The sequence below is a fragment of the Clupea harengus genome, chromosome 25 (assembly GCF_900700415.2).
Source record: "Clupea harengus chromosome 25, Ch_v2.0.2, whole genome shotgun sequence".
NCBI classification, from domain to species: domain Eukaryota; kingdom Metazoa; phylum Chordata; class Actinopteri; order Clupeiformes; family Clupeidae; genus Clupea; species Clupea harengus.
The window spans coordinates 2,147,624-2,160,123 of NC_045176.1; the positions used below are offsets into that span (position 1 = coordinate 2,147,624).

The following is a 12,500-nucleotide window of genomic DNA, read 5'->3' on the forward strand; positions in this document are numbered from 1 at the left end:
ACTTCAGTAGTTCGTTAACTCCACTACTTCAAGCGAAAATAAGTCAAATAAATAATAATAAACTCTGCCTGCCAATAGACCATGAGCCACGGGAGCACCATACCACTGTGTGTGTGTCTGTGTGTGTGTCTGTGTGTGTGTCTGTGTGTGTGTCTGTGTGTGTGTGTCTGTGTGTGTGTGTCTGTGTGTGTTTGTGTGTGTGTGTGAGTCTGTGTGTGTGTCTGTCTGTGTGTGTGTCTGTGTATGTGTGTGTGTGTCTGTGTCTGTGTGTGTGTCTGTGTGTGTGTCTGTGTGTGTGTGTATGTGTGTGTGTGTGTGTGTGTATGTGTGTGTGAGTCTGTGTGTGTGTGTCTGTGTGTGTGTGTGTGTGTGTGTGTGTATGTCTGTGTGTGTGTGTGTATGTCTGTGTGTGTGTGTATGTCTGTGTGTGTCTGTGTGTGTATGTCTGTGTGTGTTTGTGTGTGTCTGTGTGTGAGCGTCACACCACATCATCATCAAGGCGTTTCTCTTCCTGCTCTGAGGCTCCAACTTGTTGTCATGATAACTTCATGCAGTGACATCAGCACTCCAGTGCAAGTCTAGCTCGTGTGCCTGGGATTACAGCCACTAACCCTTTAACCTAAAACGGGGCTCATTCCAACACCCCTAACTCACATCAGTACTTAGCTAGGAGGTCCAGACCACAGGGACTACAGTATGGAAATATGGAGATGACACGTCACGACATGTCACGTCAGTCCCAGAGCTGTTCAGTTAAGACACCCTATCCAAGTCCCTCTATACAATGAGTCACAGCCATGATCTCATTCAAACTGGCAAGATGGCTGCCACTACCAATTTCACCCCATTTAGTTCATCTTGACATTTTGCAGATAAGGAGGAGGATCTAGGAGCAGATATTGTTGAAGGCTTGGAAGACATAACTGCCATCGAGTTCTAAAAGCATTCAGTCATGTTTCAAGAGAGAACCCATTACCGGTTCTACTATAGATAACACTAATCAAGACAGAATATTTCTAAGGACTATTTGGATATCACAGTAAAGGGAACTTGTGAAGAATCATTCTTATTCTTAACGGCACCCTCTTCCTCAAGCGGCAAAGGCCCACTGTAGAACCCTTCTCTGCCAAAGGGTTCCTCAAGCAGCATAGGCCCATTGTAGAACCCTTCTCTGCCAAAGGGTTCCTCAAGCGGCAAAGGCCCACTGTAGAACCCTTCTCTGCCAAAGGGTTCCTCAAGCAGCATAGGCCCACTGTAGAACCCTTCTCTGCCAAAGGGTTCCTCAAGCAGCATAGGCCCACTGTAGAACCCTTCTCTGTTCTAGCCCAAGATTCCATTCCATGTGTCGTGAATGTCCGAGGGAAGTTCCTCTCGGTGCTCCCCCTGTTCCTGCGTTCCTCTCGGTGCGCCGCCTGTTCCTGCGTTCCTCTCGGTGCGCCGCCTGTTCCTGCGTTCCTCTCGGTGTTTGCACCTGTTTGTGTGTTCACTCACCCACTTTCTCGTTGAGCACCTGGAGGTTGGAGACCCGGTCGTCCTTGAAGAGCTCGATGCCGTAGACGCAGTCAAAGCCGTCGTACTTGACCATGAAGAGAGAGGCGTTGACGCTGAGGCGGTCGAGCACGGTGCCCTTCCACTTGGTGAGGGCGCCCTTCTCACGCCAACTGTGCTGGATGCGCTTCCCCAGCAGGCTGCTAGGGTCAGGGGTCAGGCAATCACTCAGCTCTCCGCTGCTACGCTTCCTGTGGGGGGGAGGGGGGGGGAAGAGGAGGGGATTAGTGGGGAGAGAGAGGAGGTGGGGAAGGTAGAGGAGGAGACAGGACAGGAGAAGAAATGGAGAGGGAGGAGAAGAGAGGGGGAGAGGAGAATGGAGGGGAGATGAGAGATGGGAGAAAAGGAGGAAAGGATGGAGGAAAGGAGAGGATGGAGAAAAGAGGAGAGGATGGAGGAAAAGACAGTGGACCAAAGTGGCAGGAGGAGGGGGGGATGGATTAGATTGGAGGAGGAGAAAGAGAGTTGAAGAGAGGAGGAAAGAGGAGGGGAGAAGTAGAGGAGAGGAGAGGGGAAAGAGAAGAGGAGAAGAGAAACAGAAGAGGGAAAGGAAGAGAAGAGAGAGGGGAAAGAAAGAGAAGAGAAGCAGAAGAGGGAAAGAAAGAGGAGAAGAGAGAGGAAACACACAGGAGGAGAAGAGAGAGGGGAAAGAAAGAGAGGAGAAGAGAAGCAGAAGAGGGAAAGGAAGAGGAGAAGAGAAGCAGAAGAGGGAAAGAAAGAGGAGAAGAGAGGGGAAAGACACAGGAGGAGAAGAGAGAGGGAGGAATAAAAGGGGGGGAAAGTAGATGATAATGAGGACGAGAGGAAGAGAACAGATCCAGAAATGAAAGAGCAATGGCTGAATCAGAGAAGACAAGAGATAAGAGACAAGACTGGTCTGCAGAGGTTTCAGCTGAATCAGAGAAGACACGAGACAAGAGACAAGAGACAAGACTGGTCTGCAGAGGTTTCAGCTGAATCAGAGAAGACAAGAGACAAGACTGGTCTGCAGAGGTTTCAGCTGAATCAGAGAAGACAAGAGACAAGACTGGTCTGCAGAGGTTTCAGCTGAATCAGAGAAGACAAGAGACAAGACTGGTCTGCAGAGGTTTCAGCTGAATCAGAGAAGACACGAGACAAGACTGGTCTGCAGAGGTTTCAGCTGAATCAGAGAAGACAAAAGACAAGACTGGTCTGCAGAGGTTTCAGCTGAATCAGAGAAGACAAGAGACAAGACTGGTCTACCCTAAGACTGCTTATTCTAATTGGGTTTGGATCACTGATGCATAATAAAAGACACTCTGATATATCAGATCTTCGAGCTCAATACTGTTTCTGCTTCAAGTCCTGTGGCATGACGAGCGCATATGTATTTCCTAACAAGTGTCAGTCCGTCATGGACACTGTATGTGCCTATCCACCCATGTGACTGCTGAGGTCATGGTCATTTGAAACTTTTCTGGATTTGATTACATTAACACAACACACCAAATATAAACATTACTAATGAATGAATTCTGACATTCAAGTCCACAGCATTCCACTCCACAGCATCTGTCTGTGGGTAATAGCATTGTATTTGCTTATGCCAGCATCAGATTACACATCGTTAACGTTCACACCCGTACTTAGAACTGTCCTCTTGTGATTGGATCACCCAAGACTCATGGTAATACTAGGTGAATGCAAATACAACACATTTGTGAATCAAGAAACTAAACTGACTCCACAATCTTCAGGTTTTATGTTTTGATAATATGAAAGGCAGAGCTTCTTTTTTTTTTTTTTTAATACTAGCAATACATTTTCATATTGTTATGAAAATGATTTGTGCTTTTGTCACTCTAGACGCATTCTAATGTCAGGTATGAACAGGACCTGGGAAGACTGGCAACACAACAAGTTTGACCCTGACCAAACATCCTTCAAATCCCTGCATGAGTTCAAAGGTCGTCGGGGAGGAGGGTCAATATATTGTCAACCATGGCTTCAGAAGCGCTGTGTGATGCCGTCTGTCTGGTGTTCCAAAAAAAAAGAAAGAAAGAAAAAGCAATTGTGGACCCGTTTCTGGGTGTCACGAAGAAGACAACGTGGGTTATCTATCCCTCAGAGTTCTTGAACGTGTTATGTCAAGAACATTACAAAAATGTAGCTAGCTACCAGGTTACTATTAGTCAACGTCGAGAAACGCGTCGTAGGAGTTGTCAAATTAGACAGGAAAACACAAAAGTATTCCGACTCACTAGACTTTTGTCCCGGACGCCACATCCCAGTTCTTCGATTGTATCACATTACAAGGCCATTCCGTCGTTCCCGACGTTAATATTAGTGCACCGACGCTGGAAATATGTCGAGAACGAAAACAATTTGTCAACATCAGGCTGTAGTCGTGTAGTCCAATCCATTATATCTTACAAGTTACTGTTACCCTGACAACTGCCCTAGAATGAGGAAAGGCCTTCCATCTGCGATCCAGATGTGAAAGCAGACTGGTGGATAAGGTGGTCAAGAATTGACATGTCTTCCCGAAGCTACTACAACGCACATACGGCCAATGTCATATTTGTAAACAGTTATAAGGACCATTGTGTGTAGGCTAATCCATACATGAAGGCAGATGTGCCCACACAGATGTGGCTGGACTTAAGGAATTGCAACCTACCTCCCCCTTTTTTTAGACATCTTTCCATCAATTCAAAACCTGTGGTGGGAGAAAAAGAGAAAGGGTGAAAACAGGACTCCATGTTGTTTTTTTTAGAAATAAAACAATGTTGACATGACAGCACCTTGGACCTCTTAACTGCTATGGAAAGCTATATGCTATCCAAACTGATTCACCATTTGACAAAACTGGAACAAATTCTGGTAATAAAGAAAAACGCATGAGGACTTTCTATAAAGCATTTCCAAATATGACTTGATTTTGCAGTGTCCGTGTGGCTTTGGGAGAAACGGCAGAGACGTTGTCTACGGCCTAGGGAGACCCCGGGTATCTAGAGCTCGGCAGAGAGTACACTGCTGTCACTATTGCGTTGAATGCTTTCACTAGCCACGCTGGCTAACGATACATGACTATTGTCTTTGATTGGTAGTGGTAGCGTAGAGCTAACCTTGTTCACTTGTTAATGTCAACAACAACAGCTCCCATTTATATAACCTCTCTTCATAACATGCTGCCACTCATATAATTACACGTCCGTGTCACATTTCTGCGTTTCTACCTTGTTCTGCGCTCAAAGGACTGACATCCGTAATGTTGCGGCATTTTTGTGGCTAGCTAGCCCTTTTCCAGAAATGAAGGTGTCTTCTTGCATGCCTGCGAATAGGGGTGTAGCGGACTATCCTCCCCGAGACATCGATTTTAGCTTTATTTGTTTCTCACCATTCCATTGACATCCCTTTAAACGCTCACTGCTGTTTTATTCTCAATAAACCGTTGTGTAATGATAGCAGGACAACAGTAAACGTCATCGATAATCAGAACATTAACGGTACAGCTGTATTGTGTCAATTTCCGACATAAAACGACTAACCTAACGCAGCTAATGCTGTCTTTGCATTTATTGTGGCATGCGCAACAGGCAAAACGGTAATTCTAAAGGACTCAGCGTTGATAGACAAGTATTACTTTCATATGCAAACTGTTAGGCAGGAAATCTTTACAAAATAAAATTTACCTGGCTAATATTTTCATGTCTAAGGTGCACTTCCCCCTGCAAAGAATTGTCTACCTCATGGACTGTGTAGGCTTCGAGACGTAATGAAGGAAATACTGAAGCCATACAGGAACTACAATTTCCAGAACACTATTACACACAGCGTAATTCTAAAGTACACAATATTGTCGCAAGTCTTGCTGGGAGATGTGGTTCACGACACATCAGCCCTCTATTTAAAGCTACCGTGAAAGGGTGTGTGAACTTCAGAATGCGTGGTTCGTGTTTTTGTGTTTTCTAGCGTATTTTACCAACATGGTAGGGTTGTGCACTGTAGGTGTAATAGTGAATATTCTACTAGGAAAATGAACTAAATTAGCACACAATGAGACTTGTTATTTGTGTCAATCGTTTGTCGAATCAACATGCCTACAATCCCCAGAAGCCATTGCAGTTCGAGTTTACAGTTTGACTGTGAATGCAAAAGGGCCAAGAAAGGTCATACGGTGTATCAAATCACAGGGACTTTGCAGAAGAACTCTCTGAAAGTTGTTTGCTTTTTTTCATGTTGTTTATGACATTTAAATACCAAAAGTCCAAGGACATGTGAACTGTTTAGCCATGCAAAGTTCACCAGTGGGATCTCAACAAATGTAATGGTCTGTATTGCAATTTACTATGCATTACATCCAACAGCAAATTACCAGTGGCAAATCACTATGATGACCTTTATACATATTCACAAATCACTTGACAATAGAGGCCAAGATGCGGTGTAGCATTATTTAGTGGATTGGGGTGTAGGCTAGTTTTCTGTCACTGCCGCCATCTTGGAATACAATCTAAACCACACAAACTCATCCTACCAGTTTGTGAAGTGCCCTACCTCCCTACCTATTCTGTGTCACTTCCTTATCAGACCTAGTCAGACTGGATTGTAAACTGACTCTTTGATTACCATGCCAATGACCCACAAGTATGTTATCGAGAACCGTCGCTGATCAATAAACAGTATTGTCTCCATGGCACATCCAGACTAGATCTGGACCCTATTTGACCCTGTATGAGATTCCATCTTCAGATCATCACTCGAGGGTGAGACCCCTTCTTTCTCTAAAAACACAGAAGATGATAACAAACCAATGAACTCTAATGAGAGGATGTTGCATTCACCAAACTGGCCAATTCAACTAAATCTTTATAATGACCGTTTTCTTTTTCTTTCATCTGAGGCTAGAGCATGCAACTGCTGACGTACTGTATATGCACGGTTAGACCAACAAAAGGCCATGTGCCTGTTATTTGTATTTTGACCACAAGGTGGCAGACACTGCCTCCTGTTTGAGCTCTCTGGTCTCTGTTTCAGGAGAAGCTCTCTTGGTGTGTGTGTGAGTGGTGCTCACCACATTGCATTCCTTTAAAAACTTTTGTTGCAATTTAACCCAGAGATGGCGAGTTTGTCTCTCAACTTGTTAACTTTCACTTTTTTATTAACTTTTATAATAATAATAATAATAATAATGGGTGGTTGGGGCCTGGGTGGTGGGCTCAGGGATGGACTGTAGGATTGGGGCCTGGGTGGAGGGAGACTGGGGCCTGGGTGGAGGGAGACTGGGATGGGAGGCTGGGAACTGGGTGGAGGTCTCAGGGATGGGAGACTGGGGCCTGGGTGGAGGGCTCAGGGATGGGAGACTGGGGCCTGGGTGGAGGGCTCAGGGATGGGAGGCTGGGGCCTGGGATGGGAGGCTGGGGCCTGGGTGGAGGGGGACTGGGGCCTGGGTGGAGGGGGACTGGGGCCTGGGTGGAGGGCTCAGGGATGGGAGGCTGGGGCCTGGGTGGAAGGCTCAGGGATGGGAGGCTGGGGCCTGGGTGGAGGGCTCAGGGATGGGAGGCTGGGGCCTGGGATGGGAGGCTGGGGCCTGGGTGGAGGGCTCAGGGATGGGAGATTGGGGCCTGGGTGGAGGGCTCAGGGATGCGTTCCAGAGCAGTCATACAGGCTGGTGACGTGTGGCTCTCTTGTTCTCCTCCAGCAATGCACTCAATATATGACATATGGACACACACACACACACACCTACACACACACAACCTTACACAAACCTTACACAAACAGACATATACAGATAAACACACACACACACACACATACATACATACACACAGACACACACACACTAGCACATCCATACAAAGTGCATTTACATTTATTTACATTTAGTCATTTAGCAGACGCTTTTGTCCAAAGCGACGTACAAGGGAGAGAACAGTCAAGCTAAGAGCAATAAAAAAAGCATGGTGTAACAATAAATACTACTTTACATGAGAATTAGAAAAACAACAACCTAGAAAAGAGGAAAAAGAAGTGCAGGAATGTAACTGCTGAAGTGCAAGTTAAGCGCTAGTCAGGTGCCAGTTAGGAGGGGAGGTGCTCTCTGAAGAGTTGGGTCTTCAAAAGCTTCTTGTGCACACACAGACGATCACACAGACACAATTACAAACACTTACACTGACTGTGCAACACATACATCTGATGGAAAGAGGTGGAGAAAATTAGAAAAGTGTCACAAAGGGAACAGGCTCTGTACTTCATCCTGTGACTCATGGCCCTGGTGAATGTGTGCGTGTGTGTGTGTGTGTGTGTGTGTGTGTGTGTGTGTGTGTGTGTGTGTGTGTGTGTGTGTGTGTGTGCGTGTGTGTGTGTTTTGTGTGTTTATTTGTATATGTCTGTTTGTGTTAGGTTGTGTGTGTGTGGGTGAGTATATTGTGTGTGTGTGTATTCAAGGACAGCCGTCACAGTTGTCACAGCAACGTGAGCTGCAGAGGCGAGGAGAGGCGAGGACTAGAGTGAGAGTGTGTATTGTTCTGGTTGTACAGAGTGAGAGTGTGTATTGTTCTGGTCAGAGTGAGAGTGTGTATTGTTCTGGTCAGAGTGAGAGTGTGTATTGTTCTGGTCAGAGTGAGAGTGTGTATTGTTCTGGTCGGAGAGTGTGTATTGTTCTGGTCGGAGAGTGAGAGTGTGTATTGTTCTGGTCATAGTGAGAGTGTGTATTGTTCTGGTCAGAGTGAGAGTGTGTATTGTCTGGTGAGAGTGAGAGTGTGTATTGTTCTGTTTGGTCAGAGTGAGAGTGTGTATTGTTCAGAGTGAGAGTGTGTATTGTTCAGAGTGAGAGTGTGTATTGTTCTGTCCGGCTGACAGGAAGGAAATGAATGGGGAAGGCAAGTGTCCGAGGGCTTGACAGAACCTCAAATCATTTCCGCCCAGCTCACTCTGACCCTCATTGTGTTGCACACTCTTATACCCTGTTATAACCTGTTATAACCTGTTATAACATCCCCAACACAAAGGGGCCCCTGAATTTTAGGCGTTCTTGCTGACAGCAAGACAGAGGCTTTATAGGCTTGGGTCATGATTGTATACACATACGTACTACGTACTCAATATAGGCTCTCACACCAGCAGGTCATGATTGTATACACATACGTGGTACGTATTCAATATAGGCTCTCACACTAACAGGTCATCCTTGTATACACATATGTGGTACGTACTCAATATAGGCTCTCACACTAACAGGTCATCCTTGTATACACATATGTGGTACGTACTCAATATAGGCTCTCATAGTAACAGGTCATCCTTGTATACACATACGTGGTACGTACTCAATATAGGCTCTCACACTAACAGGTCATCCTTGTATACACATATGTGGTACGTACTCAATATAGGCTCTCATAGTAACAGGTCATCCTTGTATACACATACGTGGTACGTACTCAATATAGGCTCTCACACTAACAGGTCATCCTTGTATACACATACGTGGTACGTACTCAATATAGGCTCTCACACCAGCAGGTCATGATTGTATACACATATGTGGTACGTATTCAATATAGGCTCTCACACCAGCAGGTCATCCTTGTATACACATACGTGGTACGTACTCAATATAGGCTCTCACACCAGCAGGTCATCCTTGTATACACATATGTGGTACGTATTCAATATAGGCTCTCACACTAACAGGTCATGATTGTATACACATACGTGGTACGTACTCAATATAGGCTCTCACACCAGCAGGTCATGATTGTATACACATACGTGGTACGTACTCAATATAGGCTCTCACACTAACAGGTCATGATTGTATACACATACGTGGTACGTACTCAATATAGGCTCTCACACTAACAGGTCATGATTGTATACACATACGTGGTACGTACTCAATATAGGCTCTCACACCAGCAGGTCATGATTGTATACACATGCGTACTACGTACTCAATATAGGCTCTCATAGTAACATGTCATGATTATATACTGTATGCGTACTACGTACTCAATATAGGCTCTCACACTAACAGGTCATGGGGGTCATTGCATCAGTAAGACTGAAGCAGCCCTATGACACTGTAAAATCTGATTGGTCTGGGTTTGTTAAGGTAGCAGCTAATTCTCACCCAGACCTGGTCCTGATCTGGTCTAGACCCATTCCTGATCTGGTCCTGATCTGGTCCTACTCTAGTCCCGGGTCACAGACACTGTCAAAAGAAGGTTCTGTGATCGGTGCACATAGTGGTCTGTTCTGGTCCTACTCTAGTCCCGGGTCACAGACACTGTCAAAAGAAGGTTCTGTGATCGGTGCACATAGTGGTCGGTTCTGGTCCTACTCTAGTCCCGGGTCACCAGACACTGTCAAAAGAAGGTTCTGTGATCGGTGCACATAGTGGTCGGTTCTGGTCCTACTCTAGTCCCGGGTCACAGACACTGTCAAAAGAAGGTTCTGTGATCGGTGCACATAGTGGTCGGTTCTGGTCCTACTCTAGTCCCGGGTCACAGACACTGTCAAAAGAAGGTTCTGTGATCGGTGCACATAGTGGTCGGTTCTGGTCCTACTCTAGTCCGGGTCACAGACACTGTCAAAAGAAGGTTCTGTGATCGGTGCACATAGTGGTCGGTTCTGGTCCTACTCTAGTCCCGGGTCACAGGACACTGTCAAAAGAAGGTTCTGTGATCGGTGCACATAGTGGTCGGATCTGGTCCTACTCTAGTCCCGGGTCACAGACACTGTCAAAAGAAGGTTCTGTGATCGGTGCACATAGTGGTCGGTTCTGGTCCTACTCTAGTCCCGGGTCACAGACACTGTCAAAAGAAGGTTCTCTCTCTCTCTCTCTCTCTCTCTCTGTCTCTCTCTCTCTCTCTCTCTGTCTCTCTCTATACTCACTGTCTCTCTCTCTCTCTTCCTCTCTCTCTCTCATTCCCTCCTCCCCTCTCCTCTCTCTCTCTCTCTCTCTCTCTCTCTCTCTTTCTCTCTCTCTGTCTCTCTCTCTCTCTCCTTCATTCCCTCCTCCCCTCTCCTCTCTCTCTCTCTTTCTCTCTCTCTCTCTGTCTCTCTCTCTCTCTCTCTCATTCCCTCCTCCCCTCTCCTCTCTCTCTCTCTCTCTCTCTCTCTGTCTCTCTCTCTCTCTCATTCCCTCCTCCCCTCTCCTCTCTCTCTCTCTCTCTCTCTCTCTCTCTGTCTCTCTCTGTCTCTCTCTCACTGTCTCTCTCTCTCTCTCTCTCTCTCTCTCTCTCTCTCCCCTCCTCCTCTCTCTCTCTCGCTCTCTCTCTCTCTCTCTCTCGCTCTCTCTCTCTCTCTCTCTCTCTCTCTCTCTCATTCCCTCCTCCCCTCTCCTCTCTCTTTCTCTCTCTCTCTCTCTCTCTCTCTCTCTCTCTGTCTCTCTCTCTCTCACTGTCTCTTTCTTTCTCTTCCCTCTCTCTCACTCTCTCTCTCTCTCTCTCTCTCTCTCTTTCTCTCTCTCTCTCTCTCTCTCTGTTCTCTCTCTATACTCACTGTCTCTCTCTCTCTCTTCCTCCATCTCTCTCCTTTCTCTCCCTCTCTCTATCTCTCTCCCACCTGTCAGTTTCAGTAATGGGGAGAGAGGAAGCAAGCTGCCTGATAGTCCCTCCTGTCAATCAAAGGAGAAGAGGGATTTCAGCTCTGAGCTGGCGATGGGGAAGATTGGCTTCACAGGCAAGTCAAGTCAAATTTAACTCTAAACACATTCAAAAATAACTGACATTGATTAATCAAAGGCCTGGGCAAGACTCAGTAAATAAATCAAGTGATGCATCGTGGGGGATAGATAACAGGAAGTGATGCGTCATGGATGAAAGAGCTCCCACGTAACCCTCTAAACATCAGATTTGCCATTATCATCAAACCCTTGAGCGCTTAAGAATTTTCTTTCTCAATGACATGTTGAAAATGCATTGTATGAGAAATACTTTCTGATAGACTGCTACTGAAGTGAAACACAAGGAAAAAGGTGAATTGATCAAAAATGAAAACTAAATTCCTGTGGTTTAAGTAAAGCAGTATGGGCTATGCCAAGGCCAAATAGAGAAGAATGCACTGCTGACTACAGACACTTATTCTATGGTACATTAGAGCAGAATGCACTACTGACTACATATACTTCTTCTATGGTGCTTTGACTGAAGGACAAATGGACTCAACTACAGAATAAATGGATGTCAACATTGCTTAAAAGTTACTGTACATGAGGTTTTAGTTTCGTTGTAATATGTTTATATGCACATTGCAATGTGGACATGACCACCTGGGCAGAGAGAATGCTTTCATCAATCAGAAGCTCAGGGCAGTTAGGGATTGGGCTTTGGAGAGAAAGTCTTAAAAAACTGATTTAAACACAAGAGAATCAAGAAAACAGGGACCAGACTGTGAAGAAACAGCTGCTGTGGTGTGGTAACAAAGGAATGCCACCAAAGAAGAGATGGATTTTCAGAATATTCCAGAATATTGCTTGACATAGAGATTGCAGGGCAGTTCTAGACCCCTGAGCCCTGGTCACCCTCCTCCCCTCTAGCGCTGGTCACCTTCCTGCCCTCCTGCCCTCCTGCCCTCTAGTGCTGGTCACCCTCCGGCCCTCTAGTGCTGGTCACCCTCCGGAAGATTCCAGCCTTGACCTCCAACCGTGTCTCCTCCCTCCTCCGCGCATGGTCGCCATCGATCTCAGTATGTGATGAATCATGGGCGGCCGATAACACACAGCAGCCCTGTTCTGGAAGTCTCCGCGCTGTTCAGCCTCTACAAGGTCACAGGGGGCCGGAGAGATTGCCATTGATTGCCTGTATTATTAGCGCACGGCTCAGAAACATCAGCAGGGCTGGGGAGGTGGGCACATATGTATGTGTGTGTGTGTCTGTGTGCAGTGTTGTGTAGTAACGAAGTAGAAATACTTTGTTACTGTACTTAAGTAGTTTTTTTGGAGATCTGTACTTAACTTTACTACTTATATTTCTGTT

The 12,500-nt window shown here is 46.0% G+C and overlaps 1 protein-coding gene across 3 annotated transcripts in view; it reads right to left on the reverse strand.

The window, feature by feature from the left end:
- Positions 1-5,310, reverse strand: part of zmp:0000000521 (spindlin-1) — a 22,615-nt gene extending 17,305 nt beyond the window's left edge. Inside the window, exons 1-3 of one of the 3 annotated variants that reach the window (XM_012814439.3) lie at positions 5,205-5,310; positions 4,190-4,228; positions 1,492-1,739 (exon numbers count right to left, since the gene is read on the reverse strand). In XM_012814439.3, the coding sequence (XP_012669893.1) occupies positions 1,492-1,739; positions 4,190-4,209 (268 nt within the window). In that variant the 5' untranslated portion in view covers positions 4,210-4,228; positions 5,205-5,310. Of the gene's footprint in view, positions 1-1,491; positions 1,740-4,189; positions 4,229-4,748; positions 5,169-5,204 lie in introns of those variants that run through there. The other 2 variants (XM_012814441.3, XM_012814440.3) reach the window with 2 other exon arrangements.
- Between the last annotated feature and the right edge of the window lie 7,190 nt (positions 5,311-12,500).